Source organism: Strix uralensis, chromosome 3 (genome assembly GCF_047716275.1).
Source record: "Strix uralensis isolate ZFMK-TIS-50842 chromosome 3, bStrUra1, whole genome shotgun sequence".
Taxonomy (NCBI): domain Eukaryota; kingdom Metazoa; phylum Chordata; class Aves; order Strigiformes; family Strigidae; genus Strix; species Strix uralensis.
In genome coordinates, this window is record NC_133974.1 from 99,925,738 (window position 1) to 99,951,846 (window position 26,109).

Here is a 26,109-nt window from a genome sequence, read left to right on the forward strand (position 1 = left end):
CTGAAAAGCCATAAATAATCTTTTGTTTGGCATGAATAAAACAGAACACTCCTAGTGAACCTTTTCCCTCCCTTCAAAAAATATGGCACAGATTAACTGCAGAAACATGCGGCTTGTCTGTTCTTATTCCAAAATGATGAGAAATACTGCTGTGGGTATAGTTCATCATTAAAATAACGTCAGGGCTACATATATTAAATATATGAGTTAGATACTGAAGCCTGAATTTTCATTTTACTGATTCAGCTACTAAAGAAATTATCTTTTCTTTTGACAGGTGGAGCCAACAGTTCCACTGCAATTAATGCAGCGTGTATTTTCTCTCATGGCATTCAGTTCATTGAAAAAAACTTCCCTGGTGCAGTGTCCCGGTTCACAATCGATTTCCTAATACTCTATGCTTTTCTACCAGGACTTGCCATTATAGCAATTCTGAGCTTCAAAATAAGAGAGAGAATTACTGGCAGGCAATAAAAAAGTAGCCGTTCTAACAATGTCTGATACTACACTTTGAACTTTATTATGGTTGAAGGCTTAAATGGTTGGATTTTAGATAGAATTTAAATGATTATATATATAGAAACACAATCATCTTCTCATGTCTGTTTCTAACTGGATGTTTTTCATCTTGAAAAACAATGTTCTCTGAAGAGTCTGAATGGCTTCCTGCTATTGGTTTTCTCACCCTACTCCCAAATCAGCCGTAATCAACAGTATTACATGTTTTAAAGGACTTTTTGGAATTTAGTCAGCTGTTGCTGCCAATTTTTAACAATGTAGCAATGGTGCTCTATTTTTTTCCCTACTATTTTTTTTTTTAACCATTACCAATCAGCAGAGGAGTATGATTGCTAGTAAATCTCATTTCTAGAATTGTATTTTAAGTCCTGTGCTTTGTTTTGATACCATTTTTGGGATTTGTAGAAAGGGAACACACCAAATACTGTAAATAAAGACAGAATCAATAAATCACTCCAATTTAATCTTATGCATACTATACTACCAACAAGTACAAGATCTTTAAGCAATATAAAAGTTACATAACATGTTTTTGTCTTGTAAATGATGATAAATCAGAGAAGACAGTTATGTTATTTATAGCTGTTCCTTCTTTTCATTATCAAGTTCTAAATCTTGTTTTGGAAGCAGTTTGTGAATTACTAGAACAAATTTTTGTTTGTTAATAAAATGTCAATTTAACTAGGGAGAAAAAAATATAAAAGTTGTTTGCCAGTTCTTGAAAGCGATGTAGTTTGCATCTTTGGAAATTATTCTCATGGGCTCACTAACATCCCAAAGAGTCTAATATATCCCTTTAATAAATATAAGTACTTCTCAACACTGCCAGACACAGAAATTGAAAAGAGACACAGAATTCCTAAATTTTGTAACTTATTTTTCATGTTCAGTGAAGAAATTATTTACAGAAGGATAGATGAGATTTCTTCGAGGAGGTAAGTATATCTTGAACTTCCATAATCATATAGTTTAATTTGATAGTTTTGAGATGATGCACTTTGTAACGAAGAATTTGAAATCCTCGAGTTAATGAAAGTTCTCCACTTAAGTGTGAGGCCAAGATTTTTTTTAATAAATAGCTTTATATATAATATTCCGCAATACAAAAGTTGTATTAGAGAAAACATTTGGTAAACAAGTATGTTAAAAATAACAAATAACTTTAAAGAGCTGGAAAGATACCACTTTACTCTGTCTTTTACATTTTTATGCACATGTAGGGTTGTTCATCAGGAAACATTCTTATGATCTGGTCTGCCAAGTGACTGTGCAGACATTTACTCTCTGACAACAAGTCTTAGCTCTCAAGAGACACCTCAGGCTTTAATCTAGATGTCGTCTTGCACATTCTCAAAACACTCAGTCCATCTCATACTAGTGAGGGTGTCCACTAGCATTTCACCACCTTAGGCTGAATGGGAATCAATTATACTTCCACCACTAACTAAATATCTGTCAAATTGTTTAGACTGACCTCCTAGCATTTGAATATTTAACAGAAATGTTCGTCTTCTAAATTCTGTGCAAAGTTAGTACAACATTATACATTGCAAAAAATAATTCCTGTATTAATGTATTCAGTATATGATATTGAAACAGAGATAAAGCAAACTTCTGAATTCAGGTTAAACATGGTCTTAATTTCACTTTATTCTTCTAGTTTTTGTGAACCTATCCTATTCAAGTACGTCAAAGAACGATGCAAATATATTCTTAAGTTTTCCTTTTGAATTTTATATGCAAAGAACTAGGAAAAGATGCATAGCACACTCTACTGTGCAGTTTCATATTTTGGATGTGAAAACTTGTTTATACTTCAATACATGTTTAGGGCAGAAGCATTCGAAATTTTATAATGTGTTATAAAGTAGGTAGAACTGACTAATGCCAGTCTTCATATTCAAACCTATCTCTGAACAATCTAGAATTCTTTTCTCCCCACTTTTTAAAACTCTGTGTCAGTACCAAGATATACTTAAATTTGGACTGAATGAATAAATAGCCCTTTTTATTAAAAATACTAACAGGAATGCTTAATAAATATTAATTTTGTAGTTTGATATTGTATATTTTCAACTGCAACAGATTAAATTGCTAGTGTAATGTTAAAATGATTAAAGTAATTTTGTAAATGTTAAACTGAAGACACCGATAGCAGTTCATCAATCAGAGTCAAAATCCATTTCTTTCCAGGATTTAGACGCATTTCTTTTGTATTGTTCAAGTTCCTAAAACAGAAACAGACACACATATTAATGTAATCTCATTACTAAAAGTTGTAAGATACATACATTAGCCACTTGAACATTTAATGCATGTACAAACATTTTTCACTGCAGAAAACATGTACAATATCTATTTTTATCTGCAACAAAATTATACTGGAAGTGCTATAAATTTTGTCACATTTGCTGTTATACAGGGATCTAGATTTTATTTTAGACCTAGATACTTTCTAGGGAAGAAGAAATTTTGTGTCTTTTCAGTTAAAGAAACCAGGCTCCCTATGAACATACAGAAATATAACACTGCATGTGCTTTAAAAACAGAAACCAGAATTACCCAACAGAAGCTACTGTTTCACACACATGAATTCAGGGCCTTTCAAGAAGCAAAACTAGAAGAACAAAACCTACTTTCCTTTTTTAAGCACGGGACTAAAATGAACTTCTGTAAGCTTATACGTCACATCACCAGTGGACCTCAGAAACTCCTGCAGAACACAAGCTTGTCCAGAAAGCAGTAAGCAAAAATATATTTTAGAGAAATGCAATGGGTGTTTAGGAAATCGACATACCATATCTATTGAATCTATGGTACTGGATATTTCTGGAAATATTATTCATCATTGCTTGAGGTTTTTCAGGAATTGTATTACTCAGACAAGGCTGCCATGATTTTACTTTTGTTCTTCAATTAGTAGTTAAAATATTCTTTCAGGTGCTACTGTTTAGCAGGTTGAAAAGTTAGCATCTGCATGTAAAAATAACATGCAAACTCAATGTGGTAATTAAAATTCTGCATCTTCTAGATAGGAAATAGATTATTAAAAGCAAACAGAGGCTCAAATTGTGGAGGTACAAACAAAGCAAATTAGGTATGAAAGATGAGGCAGTGTATGTTATGCTACACTTGACATCAGCTGAGTACTAGCAAGGTAGACAGATGACCTCGTTTCAGTCAAAAGTGCTACTGGGAATTTTGAAGCCTATAATAAAAGGTTCTATCAACATTACCAAACAACAATTCTATTTTCTGAATTTTATGTAGTGGTGCATACTGTCAGGAATTATTTCTGAAGATTTTTTCAGCAAAAATTAATTTAGAGAGCACTACAATTGCTTTTTGTTCATTTAAGAATAAGGTGGCTTCCAATGTATTTGCAGGAAGATGATACTCTAATGAGGTACTGTTGGACCTAACCCTGTGCTGCTTACAATACAAAAAAAGTCATCATATCTTACTTAGATCAGAAAAAGAGGTGGACATAAACCAGTGATTAGTACAAATGTAGCAAAGACCCTCAAAACGGGGTATGTGTTCTATATGGTTGCTATTCTGATTTTAATAGAATGGACTTAACAGAGTAAGGGAGGTTTCACTGTAGGTATACAGATACAGAACTGACAAAAATAAATTCACCAGGTGTGAATTTTGTTAACAGAAATATTAATTCTCAATCCAGGGCACAGAGGGAGGAAGAAGAAAAAGGGCAGACCAACAAAGAAATCATCATCTAAAAATTGTATGGAAATAATAAATGGAATTTTCTCTCTGAGGAAATAATTTCAGCAGCTTTGTCAGCAGTGCAAAATTTTCAGAAAGCACCACAGATTTATAAGCAGTAAAAGGATTTTTAATTAATGCATATTCTTCATCATTAGCCTAGTTTTACAGTTAAGTAACTCATAGGTGACTGACACAGGACATATTGTGTCTAGTCTAAATCTAGTAAATTGCATTATTAAATACACCTCTAGTACTACTGAACTGTTCTAGCTCTAAGCCAGTCATTACTCAGTATTTTCACTCCCTCATTATCAGTATAAAGTAATTATGATCTTGGAACATACTGAACTGTTGGAAATTTGCCAACAGTTAGGCATAGAAAGAATATTGTGGTATTTTAAGAAGCACATGTAACCTGGTTTATGCTAAGTAAATAATTTCAATTCTAACAACTTTCTCAAAGGCTACAGGAAGGGGTAAAATTAGACAATGAAGTTTTACATATAATGACAATGCTGTCTGGGGGCACATCTACAGGTGTTGCCTAAATAATTAGCCTTACAGATTTATCATCTGACTAAACTGTTTCAAGAACGAGGCAGATGATAAATAATTCTAGCAGAATTTATTGTGCTATAATTTTAGCTAGCTAGAAGGCCATTCAGTGTAAAGGCAATTCAAAACAATACAGAAATGCAAAGTATCAAAACCACAGCATATATTAAAACCATATAGCTATTCCAGTACATACAGAAGTACAGAACACAGTGATAAATATTTATTTTGGAGAGGTATCTAGGTAAGACTAACACTTAAACAATCAGAAATTAAACAAAAAAGTGATTAAATGGGAGGGTATTTACAAAAAAACCCCAAACTTTAACAAATTCAGTGATTCAGGAGGAAATATACTGTCAGGAACTACACTTCTGTAGTTTTCATGTAAAATAGAAAGTAAAATAAATCCTCACAAGTCAGAAATGTAATGGAAGAATATTTCAAATACAGCTTAAAGAGCACTCCACAGACCCTTCTGAAAAAGGGTACCTTCTACTCATGAATTCCTATACTACAAACATAAGCAGAATGCTGGAATATACTGTAACTGTGCAATCAGCTAAGAGATCCTCTCTCCAAACCGAAAGAAGATCCTACAAAAGAATAGTATACCAAAACATTCATGCTAGCATTATGCTTTCTTTGTTTTCTGGGAACCAAGTGTAAGGGGCACAGATCAGATTTACAAAAAATTAAGTTGCAATTTAAATATGCTTTCAAGGTGCTGAGTGCTTTGAACATCATTAGCGCTAGCAACTTGTCCTAGATGTCTCAACACGGGCATAAAGTGGATTTTTAAACTTTTTTAACCTTAATGCTTCTGTACTTCTGTGTTTCTATAAATTCTTTATCTGACAAATGGGGAAGATCACACCTAATCTCATAAAGGGATTGGGAAGAAAGACTTAACTGATGTTTGTGAGGCACTCGGATAAGATAACATTACCACACATTCTCAGAGAAAAAAAATTAATACTTTTGTGATCATTGAAGTGTCTGAATGGCAGGTTGAGAAATAAGGTACACAAAGAATACGGATGATGAAAAGAAATACTGAACAATTGAATTGAGACATTAGCAAAATAGTATATGATCATGTAATTAAAGACAATAAAGTCTACAAACAAGGAGGAAAAATTAAGATTGTAGGAAAAGCCTTAATTGTTGCATTTCTTCAGTTCTGAGGGACTGATATGACTTAAACGTTCTTTTTCACGCAGTTTCTTACTGAAAGTGTCCTCAATCTGGAACATGGTGAAAATACCCAAGTACTGAAACAAGGATTAAAAATCTTAGGCACCTAAACTTCAGTAGGCAATTTAGTAACCGTGCTCTAATAATGCTCTTTAAGTTAGTTTCTAAAAAAATAAAATGTTTTCCACCCATTTGGACAAGCTTTCCTGTGAAAATGAGAATGCTTATTCTTGGCAGCTGCGTAAACATCCCCCACAACTTTTTCTCGACAACACGAAGACTAGCACTTCTCCTCCTCTGGAGAAAAGGAAAGATGCAACTGCTGTGGTATCCCCGTTAAGGTGCCTGTCATACTTCTCTGCCCAGTAACACTGGTCTGACCAAGGAGGTTCTTCATCGCACAATATGCAATCTTCTGTTTTGTTGAATGAGACTGAAATTGTCTCCTGAAGTTCTGCAATATGGTCATATCAGTGAAGTATGCTGAAAAAACATGGCTCTTGTTCTGCTGGCCAACAGCATCCCCATCCCAAACAGACAGCTGCAGATCTGACACATAAAGGACTTTTAGTTGTGAATGACATGATTAATTAGGTCACTCCTATTTTAGGGGAAATAGGTCTACACCTCCTTGTGAGATGTTACAGAACCTCCCCTTCTTCTGTTTATGACTTGTTAAAGTCTTAACAGTTACAGTCCTGTTCGTTGAGATCTGCTTCCATTACTTCTTGTTAGCTGACACCAAATGGCACCAAGCACTTTTTTTTTTTTTTTTTTAGTATACTTTATGGTGTTAGGCTTCAGCTAAAATTGGCACCAATCCCTAAAGTACTACCTTTGTGTAACAAGGACCAGTCAGTGTGAACTTTGGCACTGTGTGACACTGACTTCTGAAAGACCTGACTGGGAGGCTATCCAGATCTTTGAGCTCAAGGTTAGCTTTATCATTTGCTTCAATGAATGAAGCTGCAGTCAAATGCCCAGATGAAAAAGGTCCAAGCACCTATTTGGAGTATTAGCAGCACAAGTCATAACAGGATAGCTGAGACCTCAAACAAACAAAACCCTTCGAAAAGATGTTAGAGTATTAACCTCCAGCAGAGAGCATTTCTAAAGGAAACAGAGCAGACACCCTCATGTGCCATCTGGCTGCCACAAACATTTAGAAGGAACTAAGGAACAAGACTTTCAGGCTCTCATAGGTGCCTACAGATGCAGAGGGTGTATGTGCAGCTCTAATCGACAATGTTATTTTAAAAGATCTCACTCTTACTCAACTTACATGCGTACTTAAAATGAAATTAAGGTGACCTTAAAGCATCAAAAGCCAAAAAGCAAGCAGAGAAGAGAGAGAAATGGGTGACACATTCGCCATGTTGTTTATGTTTTACATGGACTGTATGAAGAGTTAACAGCAAGCTACATGTTTAAGGCCTAATAAATATGCAAAATGAATGATTTTCTTCAATCTTGAAAGCCCTGCAAAGAGCACAAAATTCCAGTAATACTCAAAGAGAATTTGCTAGTTAAGAAATGCATTAAAAATACAAATTCCAAAAAGGTCCCTAGTGCTGTATTTTCTCTCTGAGAGCTTAACACCAGAGAATGACAAAGCAGTAAACAACTGCAACAGCACTATTTGACATAAAGCTGCAGGTTGTGTCTGTGGGGTAAGAACTAGGAAAAGAATTCTGAAAAGACATAGTTGAGAAAAAGGGATGTGCTCTATCTTGAACAAAGGCACAGTGAGGAAAAGAGCAAAAAAGTCTAGAAATAGAGTGGTACACTTCATCGTTAACTCTGAAAATATTAAGGAGGCAAAATAATCTGGTCCAGAAGAAAACACTCTTGTGGCAGAATGCCGATGAGCTGGATTCTTAACTTCTACAGCCAAAAAGCATCTCAGAGAAATACTAGCTGACAGCTAGGACATGGGAGTGTGCCAGGTACTTTCTTGTTTCTGTACCTTTTTTTTTTTATATTGTTTTCTAACTTTATACTTGAGAATTTAACCTTTCACTCTGCTAGGGCATACAAACCCTAGCTGCAGACAAAACCTTCAACCAAAGTTACAAAGTTGGAATTGATTTAATTCAACTTTGTATTGCGACAGTATTATCGAGCAGTCCTGACCGAGTCAGTCAGGTACGCTAGTTCAATCAGATGTGGTGACACGGGGTATATTTTATTTCTATTGCTATGTTTTTGTGTTTATTTTTCCTTTAAAGCTTATCACTGAGATAAAAAAGCAAACTGGTTATCACCTAGAGTCCAAAGTGGCATATTAATTAACCGAAAGTAACCGAGAAAAATGATAACGTGCACTTAAATGATTTTAAACTACATGCTGTTGTCATATGAAACTTTGATTTTGCATTATGGCCCATGATTTCATCAGCAACATGTTGCATATTAAACATCTTAATATACTGTTCCTCCTACACAATAGATATCATGAGACTCTATAAAGAATGTCAGACTTACGATGCATTTAAAATGTTGCTTTAAAAATAGGATTTTTGTGCTACTTTTCATATAACTGGGACATCCAAAGACACATCAAGAATCACTGCAACTACAGAGTTCTTTTCTTTTAGATGTATACAGCTATCTTGGTCCATTTCAAACTGAATTAAATTCTTGGAGTATAAAACATTTTAATAATGTGCAAATAATCTCGTAAAAATTGAACTTCATGATAGAGAAGCTTAGGAAATAGCTGCAGATAACAAAAGTAATTTTCTCTTTAATGCTCAAATTACTTGTAGTAGTCCAACTAAAAGAAGCTACACTGGTTTGCAATGCCCTTGAACAGATTAAGATTCTAAAAGCCTGTCTCTTTGTTTAAAAACAGAAAATTAATAATTTCCTGTATGATTTAATCAACGCATACCAGTATCTTCTTTTGCAAGACATAAGTATTATCTAAAAATAACAAACCTAGTACACCATATAGTTATTTTGAGATATATAGATATACTGAGTATGAGATTACATTATGAATTCCAAAAGCAACGTGCTTTACAAATTTTAATGATTTCTAGGACCGCTCTTGATGTAACAGAAATTCAGAACTGATGCCTACATTAACAGGATATTACAGGTAATGTGCAAGTTCAAAGACTGCAGGGGATTCTTGAAATTGCTTTATTCTTTTACATTATTAATGTATTTCTTTGGATCAGGTAACTACAGGTTTACTGCCTTATGAAATCTAACTAAACTCTACAAAAACACGATGGCAGTAATAATCTAATCCTTTGGCATTCTTTTACAAGCATGCAAAAAGATGAAATTTGCCATGGTATTTTAGGGTTAGTTGAGATTAACTGCAGTGCAATTCAATAAAACTGCCTTTCATCTTAAGAGTGGGGGTCTCTAAAAGCATGCGAGATCTAGACTGGTACAATCCATCATCTTAAAGCACTGTTAGAAAAACCTCCTTTAACTGCAGTAACTTGGTCCACAAAGAAGTTAAATGGTATACAAATAACCCACGTATTAGCTGTGAGAATAGAGTGGAATGTTTCTCAGTCATTCTAGCAAAGAATTTTCTGTGTGTGAAACAAATGAATCTATAGGAAATGGAGAGTTTCCAGACTCAGTATGTGATACTTCTTCCAAACAAAGAAAAATACACACATCTTGGATTAATTTTAAGAGACCCATACCTGTGATATCGATGAAGATACATACAGTGTTTCTATTCATGTGACGTTATACACTGATATCTGTAAGGCAACGTTCCAACCTTCGTCTAGTTTGCCACAGAATTTTTCTATAAAATTCATTCACCACAAATACAGGGAAATGCAGAAAAACTTCAAAATTAACCAGAAAAAATAAAAGACCCTTTCCTCATTAAAGGTCTTTCCTGGAATTCAGGGGTTAAGCCAAACGTCACTATGTGGAATAATTCTGTTTACTGTTTAAGACAAAATATACATAGCCTGCAAACTCTAATCACAAATGTTATCATCTCAGCACCTTTCCAGCTTAAATAAAAAGTTTTGAAGGAGAAAGACAAAAATAAAAAAAAAAAGTAAACAGACCCCACCCCAAACCTTGATATGGCTTACTAGAGTTTCTGCTAGTCAATACCCAAATGAGAGAGAGTACAGGGTGCAGAAATTAAGAAATTACTGCCAAGAAAGCCTCACAGCTTTGTTCAGTATTACTTTAGTGAAATAATTCTGGAAGAGAGTTAGAGGGAAAATCTGAATCATTCACTTCTGAGTAAAATACCGAGCCAAAACTTTGAGATCTAACAACGCTCTACTGGCTTAATGTCTACCAATGGGAAAAAAACCCCACACAACTACTAAGGTGAAAACTAAAGTTGAAGCTATTTAAAGGCAAAAAGGGGATTATGAGTATATTCTACAATTAATTCAGCAATGCTGGTGGTTCTGGAATACCTGACTGTGAACAGCAACTGGAGAATGACCACACACCTGGTTTTTCTGAGCTCTCATAACATCAACTTCATACTCGGCGTATTGTAAATCCTGTGCAGGGTCCTTGGTATCTTGTAAATCACAGGAACTCTAAAAGAAGAAATTATAAAAACCCAAATTATAAAATTTATCTTCTGTTCTTTTAATAAGAAAATGCCACACTGTAGATCTGATGGAATTATTTGCTTTTAATACAAATGTGTTAAAATCTTGCATTTTGTGCTATAGGACACAGATTAGACAAAAAAAAATATCTTACATTGGTAAAATGATGAGAAAGTAATAGTGCAGTTAGATCTTAAAGGAAAGAAAATATTCTTATTTGGTAGTTGTTTATTGTTCTCTCCTCAAAATGAAAATACCCTTTCCGGCTGATGACATTTGGGCATAATTAAGGTTGCTCTTGCTAGAGCGTCTACTACTCAAGACTAGAATTCAGTTCTGGTTACCAGAAGTGTTACTTCACTAGCTGAGAAGTGATTACTATCTTTTTGCCAAATACCTGAATTTTCATTTACTAACCTTGAGGGACCTGTAACTTTAATTCCAAAGATGCAAATACACTAATAGGAAGAAACACTACCAAATAAAGAATTTTGTTTTAAATGTTGTCCAGCAGATCTCTCCTTACTCATAATAAATGGAAAGCAGCAAGAAGGCAATCATACAAATGATGGCATAAAGGAGAATTATACTTATTATTAGATGAAGCAATGCAAAAAGAAATTTTCAATGCATAAAAACAGCTTTAAAGTTTAAAGCATATTTTGGAACCAAAACAGAAGACTGGGAATCTACTTGACAAATCTTTAAATCTTCTTTAAGTGGACTGATACCTTAGAACACTGATGGAGCTTGCAAGGTGAGAAATGTATTCATTTCTCCAGCTGTTTCAGGGGGAGTTCAGGGGTTGGGGGAGGAATGTTTGTTTACTGTGTTTTAAAAGGCTATGAGGAAAAACAACGTGAAAAATAACAGTTCTGCATGGTTTCTGAAAAGTGAAGTTTAGTCTTTATCATGTTGGGGCATACTGTACTGAGAACAGCATCTTAGTGATAATTTATTCTGGTCTCAAACCACCTGAAATAATTTGTGGGCTTTGATATGCAGCAGTCAAGTGAGTGGGAAAGGGTGAATTCAGACTCCATCTCACCAAGATTGAAGATCCACAGACTGAAAACTAGAAAAAGCCCCGTTTCCGCACCATAAATTAAGGTGCGGTTTCATAGCCCTGACTGACTTCCTCGCCTGCCCAGGAAATGGACAGGGATGAAGAACTGTGATACAGGCTAGTACACAAAGAGAAAGCAGCAGCCTGTATTTGCTCAGGTCAAACAGAAAATAATTTTGATTTCCTAACAACGGCAATTACTTTTATTGAAAATAAGTACTGGGGGTTTAACTCTTGGGACCAGAAACTTCTGAAATACGTACAAGATTTATCACTACATAGGTGCCCAGGGATTCTAATTACCTTGCAAATCCAAACACTTCCCATAGCAAAATGGCAGATTTTGGCAAGGAACTCTAACACGCTTGCCTCATTCACAGCCTCACACCCTAGGAGAACAAGGATCGGCAGCTTGCTGCAGCCAGGAAGAGCTGTCCTCTTGGAACATCACAATCATTTCGTTTAGGTATTAGGGGATATGTCACCTTATAAAATCCCAAAACCATTGAGTATAGCTTGTCTCTCAACATAATGAAAGGCAATGTTATAACTTTGGAAAAAACAGTGGGTTACATCAGTACTTTCATTATTACTAAACATAGGAAGGTGACTAAAGATGTAGAAGCTAATAATCAAAGAGCCACTACATACTTTTAGAAATGCTTGTATTAGAGAGGTTGGAAGAAATAGAACTGCTAAGTGAGACTGAAATTCCCATCACTGAACTTGAAAGACAAAAATTAGTAGTGATATTACTACTATTCTATGAGAAAAGAAGCTGTGCAGCAGACATGTAAATACCTACCTTGGGAGGAAATGTTTTCTCAAATACTTTTTTCCACAGTTCCAAAGGTGTGTTTGCACACATCTTTCCAATATCACTATCAGAGGCAGGTGGTGGTCCTAAAAATTACAGCACAAAGTGATACAAATATGTTGTCATAACATAACAACAGAAATTATCAAATCATTTTGGATGATGATCCATCTAATTTAATATTTTATCTTTTACAGGGACAAGCTGCAACAAGTTTGAAAAAACATTGATCTCCTACCATGAAATGGGCTGAGTGGTATTGCACGTTATATTTTTTTCAGATCTAAGCTTGTTGGTACTTTACTATTTGAAGTAGTCCCAATACTTTATTAAACTACCTAACAAACCTGCACAAGTAATTCTCAATAATATAAATACTGAATCATAATTTTAAACTTTCTAAGCCATTTCCTTCAATAATCTATTAAAACCGATGCTGATGTGCTATAATTTTATTTGCTTAAAATTTTTTTCTCATTTTCAAGAACAATTGAGCAACAAACAAAATGAACAGAAAATGTCCTAACCTATTTGGCTCAGCGAATCCAGGCCTGCTGGTATAAATAGAGGTTTGCCGTGATCCATTGATACAGACTTGCTAAACAGAAAAAAGAAAATCAAGTGAGCATTTAGCAATCAATGAAAAATGACATTATTCTAGCCAAGACTAAACTCATACTAGGCTTTGCAAACAGATACATGTAAATAAAAATCTACTCAATTCTAGTGGTGACCATATTTCTAATCCATCAGTTTTGGGATCAGAAACAAGGACTTATCGCTGTCCTGTGCAGAGATAGGCAGCTGAGACACAGGTGTCAAAGTCCGTGAACAAGAATCTTTCAGAGACTACATATAAGAAAAAAAAATGTTTTGGTGATTAAAATATTTTTATTAAGTACTTTTAGACTCTGGGCAAGACATTTAATAGTTGGACAATAATTATGTTACCTTTTATCATAGCCAAATGCCAAGTGATTAATAAGAACACGGGCTTTCAGCAGGAGAGCCTCAGATTTACTGGTAAACTAGACGAATCAGAAAACAAAATCTACATTATGATCTTCCATCACAGAAATATTACATTATGTCATTTACACAGGGGATTTCAGATGAAGTCTGGCTAATTCCTGACCTCAATAAATTTGATATATGTTCACTGAATTTACTAGAACAAGAATCTCACCCTCCCTTTCCAAAACATGAATGTATTTGTCACTGAATATACAGATCAAGAAAGATTAAATTAAAAATAGCATAAAGATTAAAGAATAAATTTTATAATATTGATTCAAAACTTTTGAAGACTGCACATTTAGAGACACAAATATTTTGTCCAAGATTAATGAGATATTAAGATTTTAAACTACATGAAAAATTATTCAGAATACCATAAACATTTAGAAATGTAATAAATAACTATAAAATTGTTCACACATCATATAAGCAGCTTGATAGTGTCAGAACTGGTATAGATTTATAAGAAACCAACTCCCAGAATATCTTCTCAAACAGCATGCTTATTCCTGTCTAAAGGCTTTTGTATTCTAACAGATTCATGTCTTTGAGAAAGAAGTCATATCCCTACTGTGGGAAATTTTCCCCCCATCCATTTCCATGGGAATCAAGGTTTAGCAGCCAAACAGTTTTAGGCTCCTAGTTTTAAATTTTTAATTATAATGCTTAAATGCTTGAAAAGAAAAATTAAATCAAGACAGTTGTATTCTCAGTTAACAGTAGATGAACTCACAGGTCAAAGTACAAAAGCTGTACAGTTTTATATGGATGCGAAAGGCCATGTGATTATAACAATTTAAAGCAAAGATAAGTTGTTTGGTAATCAAAATAAGCCACTATTAAATATTATTTATTACATAAATGATGGTTGATACAGTTAGACCATCTTCTGACATAGAGATAGCCCAAGAGGCAGCTTTTCTGGATTGTGAACCTGAGCACGCACGTTTCTGCCTTTACTCAGAAAATGATCTGCCAAACTCAGAAGCAACTTATATACCCACATAAATACTTCATTGACCTCATAGTTGGCAGTTCCTACTCTTTACTGTAAAAGAATCCCTGCCTTTATTCTTCAATACTTTAAGTGTGGTAATCTGGTATGCTTAAACTGTTGTGAAGATGAGCCCTTGGATCCAAGCTCTTAAATCTATCAAAGCCAGGTCACGACATAAGTTCATGCTTCTACCAAAAAGGCCAGTTCTCTAAATCTATCTAGGGTGAGCAGTTTTGCCCATCCTCCTTTCTTGTACCAAAAAAAATTTGCCAGACATGCAGTGAACTCAATATGGAAACTGAGTGGACTAACAGATAACTATTTTTATTTAGTTTTTGCTGATACTGGGAATTATGTAGTTTGTTTGTTCACAAGATATATCCATCCATCCCCTGCCAATACCTGTAACTCAGCTGACAGATTAGCTCACGAAGAAAGCAACTCTAAAACCAATTAAATCCCATTTTCTCTAAGAGTTTTACATTTCTATTTTTTTAAATATTGTTTTGTGACACAAATATTGCTCATCTTCCCTATTCTTAGAAAGTGAATATACACACCACTAATGATGCTCCATAGTAATGCGAAACAAATCGAAGTGTCTTGCTTATTATTTTCCTCATTTCAGAGTCAAACTCCTGAAAAAGTTGATATTGGAACACATACATAAGAAACAAAACCCAAAATATTACAGCAAGAACTTTTCATTTTTTATATAAACTGCAATGCACTTAGGCTACAATATATGAGGCTTTCAGCTGTCAGTGTAATTATATCTTAAGACAGAATCAGTAACAGCCTACTCTGAAAAGAAATGTCACAATTTCCCTTTGTTTCTTTTTTACAGAGGGAGCCTAATTCAGGCAATATGTTAGTCCAGAAAAAGTTTCTTAATTGGGAATGTGTATTCAATTTTCAATTGGTTTTAAATTTTTAGAAGTGGAAATATTGCCTACTAGAAGAATAAGGATTTTTTTTCTTTTCATGAAAATATTTAACTTTCAGTAAACCTCTAGGTATATGCTCTCTAAACTCTAATGTCTGCAAGATTTGAAAGGTGCATAAAAGTACCTTTTCATCACCGTTTCTCTAATATAAGGTCATACAGATGGCCTCCCCTGGATAAAGTGAGTGAAAACCTGGTCCCAGTGAAGCCTGCAGGAGTCTATCCATAGACCCCAAAGGAATTAGGCTGTTATTCTGTGCTTATTACATGAGTCACTGATTTTTAAAGAGGTCATGACTCAGCATAAAGCCTTAGTATGAAAGAAGGCACAGTACCTTATTATTAAAGAATTACGGAATTCAAAGAGTCAGCCAAGTATCAGTGCACTATGTAGTCATCCAGAGAAGCACAAGCTGCCACCACGGCAGCTAAAAATCAAACATACTGTTCTAGTGTCTCATGATCAAGTGCTGCTTGAAAATTGAGTATGCATTTGTTTGGATTTTTAACGTCCTGGGAGAGAATCCAGCAGTACTATGACATTTCTTTCCTCTCCCCCATAAAAGACACAATTACTCACTTTTCTATAAAAACTTAAGAAGTACTTTATAAAAAAGTACCAGAGTAAATGATAGTTTACTGTTCGTGCTGCCACAACGACCAAAAAATCTGACCAGCTGACTTGAGAGATGCCCCCCTTTCACTGCCATAAACTTAACAGCTCCTGTCAGAAGGGATCCATGGAGCTGGATTTCTCTCATTATAAAAGAAAGTCATCAACGTTATGTTTTCTTGCTTCCCTCTTTGGTCTGCAGCAACTTACATCTCCTCATTTTCCAAGTACATTTCAAAAATCATCAGTTTGGGAGTGTTTTGTGAAGGAATGCCAGTATGCCTTCCATAATGCTGTTGGATGGAAAGATTTTCTTTTTGGTAGAAGGCAGACTGGCTGTACTTTTGTTTAAATGATTACTATTATATTACCAAGATTTTAGTACATAGAATCTTTACCGGGTATCTTTTAATTATTTTTTAAAAAAATTAAGTATTACTTACGTGAAAAATATCATATTTGCTTCCAATTATCACCAAGGGTATTGGAAAAGGGTCAACTAACTCATAATCCTGTTAAACAGATATATGACAGTTAAGCAGTGTAAACAAACTGTAGAAGATTGCCACTGTTAAAACAACTGAAAGGGGTTAACATTAATTCACAGAAGACAAACTTGTTTTTTCAAAACTTTAAGTTAGATGAATAAACTTTAATGCAATATTGTCCTGATTTCAGCTGGGAGAGAGTTAATTTTCTAGTATAGTGCTATGGTTTGGATTTAGGATGAGAATACCGTACCATGTTCTACAAGTTTCTCATTTTCTTCCTAAATGGTCAGGATATAATCCCTCTGAGCAGTCAGAACACTAACTGGCATAAAAGTGTTCTTACACTATATACTCCAGCTCCAACATTAGATGGGAAGGGAAGAGAGTAAAACCCTCATATATTCACAGAGCAACCGCCAGACTGGATTAGTAGAACTGGCTTTTTGACATACTCTCCCTCCTTGCATCATATCTAAAGTAATACAGACAAAAACTCAAGAAAGTTAAGCTGAATGATTTGCTTTTGTCACACGTTTGTCCTCCCCACATCACATTTTCCAAACTCTTAAAAAATATTTAACATGATTTTCAGATGTTTGGTATCAGCAGAAAGAGGAAACATCACCTAACAACCATGAAAATGCAAATCAATACCAATGGATGAAAACAGCTCTGGGGGTGTAGATAGCTAACTTCTGATAAAAATTTTACTAAGTAGATTTCAATAATTCTCAAGTTATCTGAAAGGTCTTCCTGTAGTCTCTATGAAATGAGACAATCCCCTCATGTGTTCATGCAACTATTTAGTCAAACTGCTTTGGTTGCAGCAGAGTGGAAAAGAGCTGTGTTGTAGCAGAGGGTCCCTTCTAAAACTGGTTATTTCACATACAGGTTAAATGACAGTCAGTATATTAGCAAGAAGCTGCACATACAGAAAATCCTCTACTTTGAGAGAAAAAAAATACGGCTTCACTCATACACTGTCAAGGGAAAAGCTTTGAGTGATATTATCATAACTTAAAACTTGGTGTAAAGAATACAGAGCTGAAAAAAATTAGTTTTAGTTTCTTAACTAAGAAAAAATTAATTCAGGATAAAATCAGAAACATTAAAACTGGCATACTGAACCCTATTTGTCTTTTGACTACAGAATTAATTTTTTACTATGGACTACTTTAGGTGCATCCATCCTTTTTAAACAAAGTCTGCAATTGATATACTCATGCTTTATCATCATAGCCAATAATTCTTTATCCAGGCCAATGGAATATATCTAATCCTTAAAAAAAAACCTCTAAGAACCTCATCAATTCCTGTTTATCATAAAAATGTTTAGCTATAAAAAGGCAAATAAAAATCTGCAAAAATTGTCATTTACTTTGACTATAAAAGATAGTATTTCCTCCCACAAAACTGACATAATTTTTTCTTGAACAATGATGAAAGTAAAAAGAGAACCAAGGAGTAACGTAACATTTTGTTTGCATCCTTTCTGGTTTTGATAATGAAGGCTGAAGAAAAATTCTAGTTTAGAAGGTATAATTGTGTACTCTACAGGGCAAGTAAAACAAGTCTCTTCTTAACAATTAATGGCATTATTCTTTTTACTCATTGAAAAAAAGTTGCAGTTTTCTGATATGTAAGCCCCCACATGTAGACTTGACACTGTGGTCGTGATTTATGGCCAAGTGTGCTTGTAGGCATTTTCTTTTTGTTAATTACCTTCTCTAAAAATAAAAACCAAACCCATAATCCAGTAGATCTCAAACCCCATACCCTAAATCTACTGAGTGTTGCATATGTTGCAACAATGTTGTTAAATTTTAAGTTACTTTTAAATTTTTGAACTACCTAAGCATTTGCTGTATTGCAGCATTTTATAGAAGTTACAGCAACTAGATTTATGTGCCACGTCTTTGAATTGTTGAATACTTATTTATGCATTATATACACACAACATTTGCAGAGGTTTAACGCACAATGACTTTTCATTTCTATTGCGCATAATCTAGTTTAGCTTTTCCAGAGATTTAGTTAGCAATTATGTTTAAAGGACTGATGTTAACATTTCTGAAACTTTATAATTTAATTAGTTGTCAGATTATCAAAAGGCATTGAGTTTGTGATAGACATTTAAATAAATGCAAAGTATATAGTCATGTTGATGGCTGTTATAACTATATTCTTTGCTTAAATTTGTACCTTCAGCTAGTCTCTTGCTAGATGACTTTTGTATGTTCTAGTTTTCATCTTCATTTTAAAAAGATGAGGGGGGAAAAAAAGCAAACTGCTACTCTAAAACTATTTCTTTTGATTGGTGTAACATGCCATAACAATCACATTAGATATCTAACAAAAAGATATAAGAAACCTTCTTTCCTTGTTTCTGCTCTTATTGAATTTTTATTAAATTGCTATAATTTTCCAGTGAACAGGTTCATCTACATCAAATGGATTTTCAGTCATGCATAAAAATCTAAAAGAGTTGTTTATGATTTTCAAAAGCATTATCTTTAACTGTATAAAGGCCTGTGACATCTGGAGAAAATATTAGAAGTAACTTACTGGATGATCCCTCTGCAGATTGTTCCGCATCCTCTGCTTAATTTCAGTAGCTACTTCAGGATTTGTCTTTTCTAGTTTGGTTAAAATTTTGTTCACATGGTTCCTGGTGACCTGCAGAAGCTTCTCCATAGTAGTCCAGAGTTCATTAGGTTTGGACAGATCCAATACAAGAACTACAGCAAATGACCTATTAAAAAGGCATTATTTGGTCGCACGAGACAATCAACATTTTCATATACAACCACACCTGTAGTACAAATGCTGACAGCAACAAATGTGAAAATACAAATGGTAAGATAGACTTAAATATGACAGCAAAGGAAGATGGCTTTTAAGGATATTCTGAGCTCTGAAGAAACCTTTCCCTTGCCTCTTGTTCAGAACTATTACTTTGGCAACTTTCCATTAGAGGTTTTGCAGGGATTGTATGTATCAAACTTTGTTTCTGGAGACTTTGTTTCAAAGTGGTAAAACATGGAAATATCCTGAGCACATTTAGCTCTGTCTTTGATATTACTGGGCACTTCTACCATCATGTATCCCTGCCATGTCATAACTCTGAAATCCCAGATGAAGCAATGTTAGCAAATGGATAGACTCTATACTTTCATTATTCTTTTGTAATAATGAAATGGAAAAAAAAAAAAAAAGGTTAAGGGCAATATTCTCTGCCATGGACTGTGCCAATTAGCTGGAACCTCAAATGGGTGTATGAGGTGGTCTTCTGAAAGACAAATGGAAGAAGTGAAAGTACTCAAGACATACTTAGCAATTACCAGGCTTTTAAAGGTGGATTATGATGAGAAATATTTTACATATAAACTCCTCTCCTTCCAAAACCCTGCCTCCCAAACCTCTAACTGTATTAAAGTGCAACTGCAAAGAACAACATTGCAAAGGCAGCCATTTGAATGGATGCAAATCACTCTTTCACGTTCCATCCTGACCTGAGAAAAGGGATTCCAGACCAGAGTGGTATTAGAAAGATTACAAAGCAAAGGGTATGTCCAATTTCACTTTAAAATGATGTGGGGAAAAAAATCTGGTGAAAAGTCTCTTGGTGAAACTAGGTAAAGTTCATGGAACATTTAAATAAGCAAATTGCTTGACCACAGACAGATCAGAAAACCAGTGAAAAGCACTTACACTTCAGTTGAAATGGTAGAATTTTTGACTAGCATGTTAAAATACTGCCTTATGAACAGAAGTGATCTTAAAGAACAATGTTGCTATCCCATCAAAGAATTTTAAAGTCATCCATATCAGAAGATTCCCTATCAGTAAAAAGGGAAGAAAAGACTGATGGCGGTGGAGCTCAGTTAGGTTCATTTAGACAATAGCTGAAAAATTATAGTTGATTTTTCTTCCCCGTCAAGCTCTTCTATAAACAAAAAGCTCTGCATGCTACAAGTGGGGTTTTCTCATTCCATCTTAGTCTCTCACTAAATAATGGCCTTATCTCAATAGCCAAAACAGTAGCAAATGTACATGATAAAAACTCTACCCCTCCTTTTTTATTTTTTCACAGAAAGCTTACTACTAAATAGAGCAATGCATAACACAAAATGTTCTCTTGATCCTTTTCTTCCCTTCCACTGAACTCCATCTCCCCTACCAGAAAAAACATAAAATGCACTCCCCAGCACCTTCTCATTTCTTCTTGCAACTCTTCATGCATTTCTTCTTCCTATGATATTTCATGACTTTTATGGACTTTTTTCTCACTACATTCTCTTAATTCTTTCTAAATTCCTGTTTCCTTTTGTCTTCAAATAATTTCAGTAGTTTTAGTCCCTCTCAGAAACATCATCTCTCTTGTATGATCTTCTTCTCATCAGATGGTCACTTCACTTCCCAAAAATCCAGATATTTTTTGTCACAATTTTTTGCCTTGGTTTTCAACCTAAAATACTGCCCCTCACAGAGACGGCATCTATGTTTGCATACAGAAGTAGGAAGCAAGATTCTATTTTTTATATGCCCCCAGGTTTCTTTTTTTGCTCTTTCACTGAGCATAAAGATACCATGTCTTCCCTTTTTCTGTATTTCTTGTTCTATCTATTTAAGGCCAACCTATTTTCTTCATGTTAACGCTTTCTCTTGTTGTTGGAGATTGCTAAGAACTTGGCTTATTAGGAGAGAACTGTGAAAAGGAAGGCCAAAGCAAAGTATCAGTGTTATTACAATGATTTTTAGAAAAAAATCATAAACGTTCTATCTTACATTTTGAAAGAGTTTTCTACAATAAAAGGTCTAGAGATATAGGAAAGCTGAAATTAACTTTGGAATTGTAATATCAATCACTTACCTTATGTTGTTGCTAGCGATTGGTATTCGAATCAGTTCCAGTAATGAGGTTCCACCACCTAGTTCCCAAAAATGAGCTATATCTTTAGGCTGTAAAATAGTTGATGTTAGAAATGTCTGCTTCCATGCAACATCAAGAGAAGACCTTCACCCGATAAATTGGCTTTTCATGCAAGTGACTCAGAACAAGAACATAGTATTATTTTACTAGTATTTTCTGAAAAAAAAAAAAAACAACAAATAAAAAGCTCCCCATGTACAAGAAATCCCATACAACACTTAGGAAAGACTCCTGGCACGCCTATGACTGTCTTGATACATGACTATGGTAAAGCTAAAAAGTCAGGAAGCAGCATGATTAATGATAAACATAATCAGGTTCTCTTCCCTTTTTGTTTATTGCAGCTCAAGACTAATGCTTTTTGAGAAGTTTGCAACTGGAAAAGTAATGAATCTCTACCTTCACATTTAGTTTTTGGGAAAAGTTTTAAGTGATATTTATTTCTCAGAGTTAGATTTTCCACTCCCTGCTTCAGTAATAGAAACAGCAATTACCTGCAGCAATAGTTATTGCTGCTGGGCAGTGTTGTGCTCTGATGGGAATGGGTTCAGTATTTCTGTTAACATAACCTGCAGTGCAAAATTTAAAGATACGGACACATGGCCCAAAGATTTAATTATGATTTAATATCCTCTACGATGACTGCTTCTCTCACAAAACTGGTTGTAAAGTATCTTCATTGGTTTGTAGTCATTTTGCATTTTAAAGACAAAGTTAAAGGCATGTGTACTATGTTACAATGGGAAACCAAAAGCACTCAAACATGACAAAGTCGTTTTTATAGATGAATCTGATTGCTTTGTGTTATACTTTGGTCTCTGATCTACTGTGTTTTAGTGAGGGGGAAAAACATATTACACATTAAAATACAAAATTAAGCTAGTTAAATAAAATTATAATAAAACCCCCCTTTTTGTTTCACAAACAATAAGCTAAAAAACCCTACAATTCTTATACATAGCAATAAAACACATGTATTATTTTTATGTGTGTATATATATATACAAAGATATGGCAAACCATACATTCTGGATACTCACTGTATTGTGTCTCCTTGCCCTTCTTCCAAAAGTATATTCCAAGGCTAATGTTGGCTTTGGAATCTCTTCCCTATGCAAGGAAAAATAACTTCATTTTGTCAAATTCTCTAAATACAGAAAGTTAATTCTACAGTTGCTAAATTATATTTATCAGTCAGTTGAGAATTTGGCTTAGAAACAGCAGTACAGAGAGGACACTTTAAGACAACAGGTCTCAGTTGCTGAAGACAGGCGAAGCAGCAGCACGAGCCTGAACAGAAGGCCATTTATGCTCTCTGATACTGGAGAAGGAGGACTGAAGGGGTCAGATAACAGGTAGTAATGAAGGGAAATAAGTTTATCCATAAGTGATCAACCGGTCACAGAATACATCTGTATACATATAATACGTATTATCACACAATATAGCTATTTATGTAAAATTCTAATCCACAGTTGAAAACTACTTTTAAAAATTTAACACATACCTCTCAAGACACCTCAGTATAATAGTGGTCTTTCCCTGGAAATTAGAAACAAAGAACAACCCTACTGTACTGCCATTAAAGCATAACAGTTGTATCGCTAAATGAAACTCACTCATTTAACATTCCCATAATAAAGTACCAAAAAAGCGTAAACTCATGTAATTGTTTGTAGCCTTATAGTGGAAACCTAAGTGCCATCTTTGTCAGAATCAAGTTACACTACCATTATTATAATTATAAACTAATCAGAGATGACAAATACAGTAATAAGAATAGTGTGCTTAAAATTAGACATTAGTGATCAACCTGGCCAACTCTGTTAAACGGTTTAACAGTTTTTAATTATTAATAATACATTTATGTAATGTTTGGTTTCCACTGGAATTATTACTGATGAGATTAAAATAAAAAGAATGCTTAAAATACAAATAAACATACCAAAAAATATGTCTTTACACTGTTGAAATTCAGACACTGAGTCTGAACGCCACACTGGAGGGGCTAACAGCTCTACTGTTTACTTGTGTCCTTTCCTATCTCAAAAATCAGTGAATTTCAGGTAAATCTGAAAAGTCATTGTATTTTCTCTGAAAAAGGTATTTAAAAATTGCTGATTAAGAAGTTGCACATATACCAATCCTTCTAAAATAAAAATTGTATTCTTAAAAATAGGACACACTTGGTCAAAAAGGCAAATATTTCCTTATTTATTATACAAATAAAAGCTAACAGAAGAAAAATATGAAATTACTAATGACCAGACTTAGGGGGCAATGAGTTAAATCAACCTTAGGCATGTGGAATCATGAGTTTGCAATCACTGATAAGGCATGTTCAAATAGATCTGACATAATACAGACACAATTCATATCAGGATGTCAAGGCCCATCCAGAACAAAACTGGTATCAATGCACTTAAATTGGATTGTTATCAGTTAAACCTTTACAAGGGGAAATTTGACACATCAAACAATTAAAGAGAGTATCATTATTTCCAGCAGGTTTTTTACAAAACTTAATGAAGCCAAAGAACCTTATCAATGATAAGTTTTGACTCTCCAAACCATAAACTTCTGAACTGTAATAATGTCTAATTGGTCCACACTGTGGAATGCACACTCTCTGCAGAATCAGAACATGACATATTTTGTCTTTAGAAGAATTAAGTGGACCTTAACATCTGAAAATATCAGATATCTCCCTGACATGAACTATGTTTGAAAAGCACAGAACTGTACAGTATTTAGAGTTACCCCATTTTTGTTTCCCACAAATAATATTGATTTTTCCCAAACTTCCAAACGCTTGCCATCGTCATCAGGGCTTTCTCTCTTCTCCACTTCAGCTATAGCAAGATCCCATAAAGTATCACTAGTTGGAAAAAACAAAGTAAGAGTGTCATTAGAGAAGAACAATGGACCCTAGACTGTAATTCCAGAAAATATCTAAATGGATAAATGAAGGGCATTGTGGTTTATTATCATTATTATTACCATCATTATTATTTCACATCACATGCCCTCTGCTTGTTGAAGTACTTCTAACAAAACTCAGGTAACCCCAACAGCCGTTTGTGGCACACACTGAGGAAACACTAGCTGTGTGGCGGGAGGCTTTGTTTTCAGTACATTTAAGAGACTTTTAAAAGGTTTTCTAACGTTTAAGGCTTTCCCCAGCACCCTGCAGCTCAGGCTGGCAGTCTCTGGAGTCGGGAGCTCCCGACGCCGGCACCGGAGGAGCCGCTCACGGGTCGGTAGGCTGGGGAGGGCTCAGGAGCTGCCCTCGGTGTCCCGGGGGAGCGACTGCTCGGGGCAACGAGGGCTTCCCCTTCTCAGGCTCCCCCACGGCCACCTGCGGGACGGTGGGTTAGGCCTCCCCGCGTTCTACGGGTCGCTAAACGGAAGCAGCCGGCTCCTCGCACCAAAGGGGGCAGCAGGGCCCAGCCCCGGCCCCGCTCGCTTTCAGGGCAGAGGCGGAAATGGCCCCTTTTAGGCCTCGCTCGCTCCCTCCCCTCCCGCCTCCAGGCTGTCCTCCCCGCCGCCGGCTCCTTCCCCACACGGCAGCGGGGGCGAACCCTCCTCGCGAGCCCGGGCAGGGCTCCCCGTTACCTGGCCTTAGGCATCTCTCCTCAGGGCTCGGGCCTGGCTCCCCGTCGCCGTGGGAACCGCGCAGGGCACGCTGGAAGCTGTAGTTCCGCGGGGTGGAAGCTGTAGTTCCGCGGGGGGGGGGGCGGGGGGGCGGAAGGGGACGGAGGCGGCTTCCCAGCGGGGCCGTGCCGCCGCCTCGCCTCGTCCCCCGCGCCTCCCGCTCCGGCGCCCGTGATGGCGGTGTTCTCGCTTCAGCCTCCCCGCTGCCCGTAGCCGGCGGCAGTGCGGAGGGCGGGAGTTGCTCCGCCGGTTGTCCGCGCCGCCCCCGGGGCTCCACAGCTGCCTCTGGTTTTCGGGTGCTGCAAATGGCGCCCCGCCTTACAACCAGAGTGAGCGGAGCTGGAGTGAGGGGTGGCCTTGGGGGACCTCGACGGTAGCCCTTGTTGTGGAGTGGCAAAATACTTCGGCTGTGAAGAGAGCCGGGGATGAATAAACAAGTCATAAATGGCAGGAGTCTTTTGTTTGACCTCAGACTTAGGCATTAGCTCCTGATAAGCTCATGGGCCCCAAGATAGCTTTGTCAACAGTGGAGGGAGTGACACAAGACCTGAGATAGTTCCCACCCCCTAATAAGTGAACTGCGGTATAAGAAAATAAGTACAGTTATTTTGTAGTTATTGGGGGATACAAATCCACTATTGTAACTAAAAGTAAGATGCTGTAACAAACAGGAGATGGGCTAGATTATTTCAAATAAAATACATTAACGAAAGATCAAATCCGAAGATGATGTTAGAGTTGGATGAGAAAGTAGGATTTAAAGGGCACAATAAAATAGCAGGATGACCCAGCATACGAAAGGGATATAGGAGGTAGGTGAACCCAACAAGTCAAAACTGTCCTATGTCAGGGAAGTGACCCAAAATCCAGGACTGCAATTACAGCTGACCACCTGTAGCTGAGTAGCTGCTTTGCATCTTGAGAGACTAGAGATAGCAAAACCTAAGTAAAATCCTCTCTTACTGTTTGATCAAAACCAGGAAAGTGCCCTCATTCACAGTGATTAACTCAGA

General features: G+C 35.8%; 2 protein-coding genes across 3 annotated transcripts in view; one reads left to right on the plus strand and one right to left on the minus strand.

Moving 5' to 3' along the window:
- Positions 1-1,247, plus strand: part of ABCG5 (ATP binding cassette subfamily G member 5) — a 17,177-nt gene extending 15,930 nt beyond the window's left edge. The window contains exon 13 of the mRNA XM_074863578.1: positions 284-1,247. Within this exon, the coding sequence (XP_074719679.1) occupies positions 284-474 (191 nt within the window). The 3' untranslated portion in view covers positions 475-1,247. The remainder of the gene's footprint in view (positions 1-283) is intronic.
- DYNC2LI1 (dynein cytoplasmic 2 light intermediate chain 1) lies at positions 962-25,465 on the minus strand. 2 transcript variants are annotated; one of them, XM_074863579.1, is made up of 13 exons: positions 25,058-25,465; positions 24,203-24,320; positions 22,950-22,984; positions 22,483-22,552; positions 21,383-21,471; positions 19,075-19,261; positions 16,462-16,530; positions 15,020-15,097; positions 13,397-13,473; positions 12,973-13,043; positions 12,434-12,531; positions 10,455-10,547; positions 962-2,747 (listed from the first exon to the last, which is right to left on the minus strand). In XM_074863579.1, the coding sequence occupies exons 1-13, from the start codon at positions 25,069-25,071 to the stop codon at positions 2,682-2,684; spliced, it is 1,065 nt and encodes a 354-aa protein (XP_074719680.1). In that variant the 5' UTR covers positions 25,072-25,465; the 3' UTR covers positions 962-2,681. The 2 variants fall into 2 exon arrangements, with proteins under 2 accessions (XP_074719680.1, XP_074719681.1); XM_074863580.1 differs by lacking the exon at positions 22,950-22,984.
- Positions 25,466-26,109: the final 644 nt, after the last annotated feature.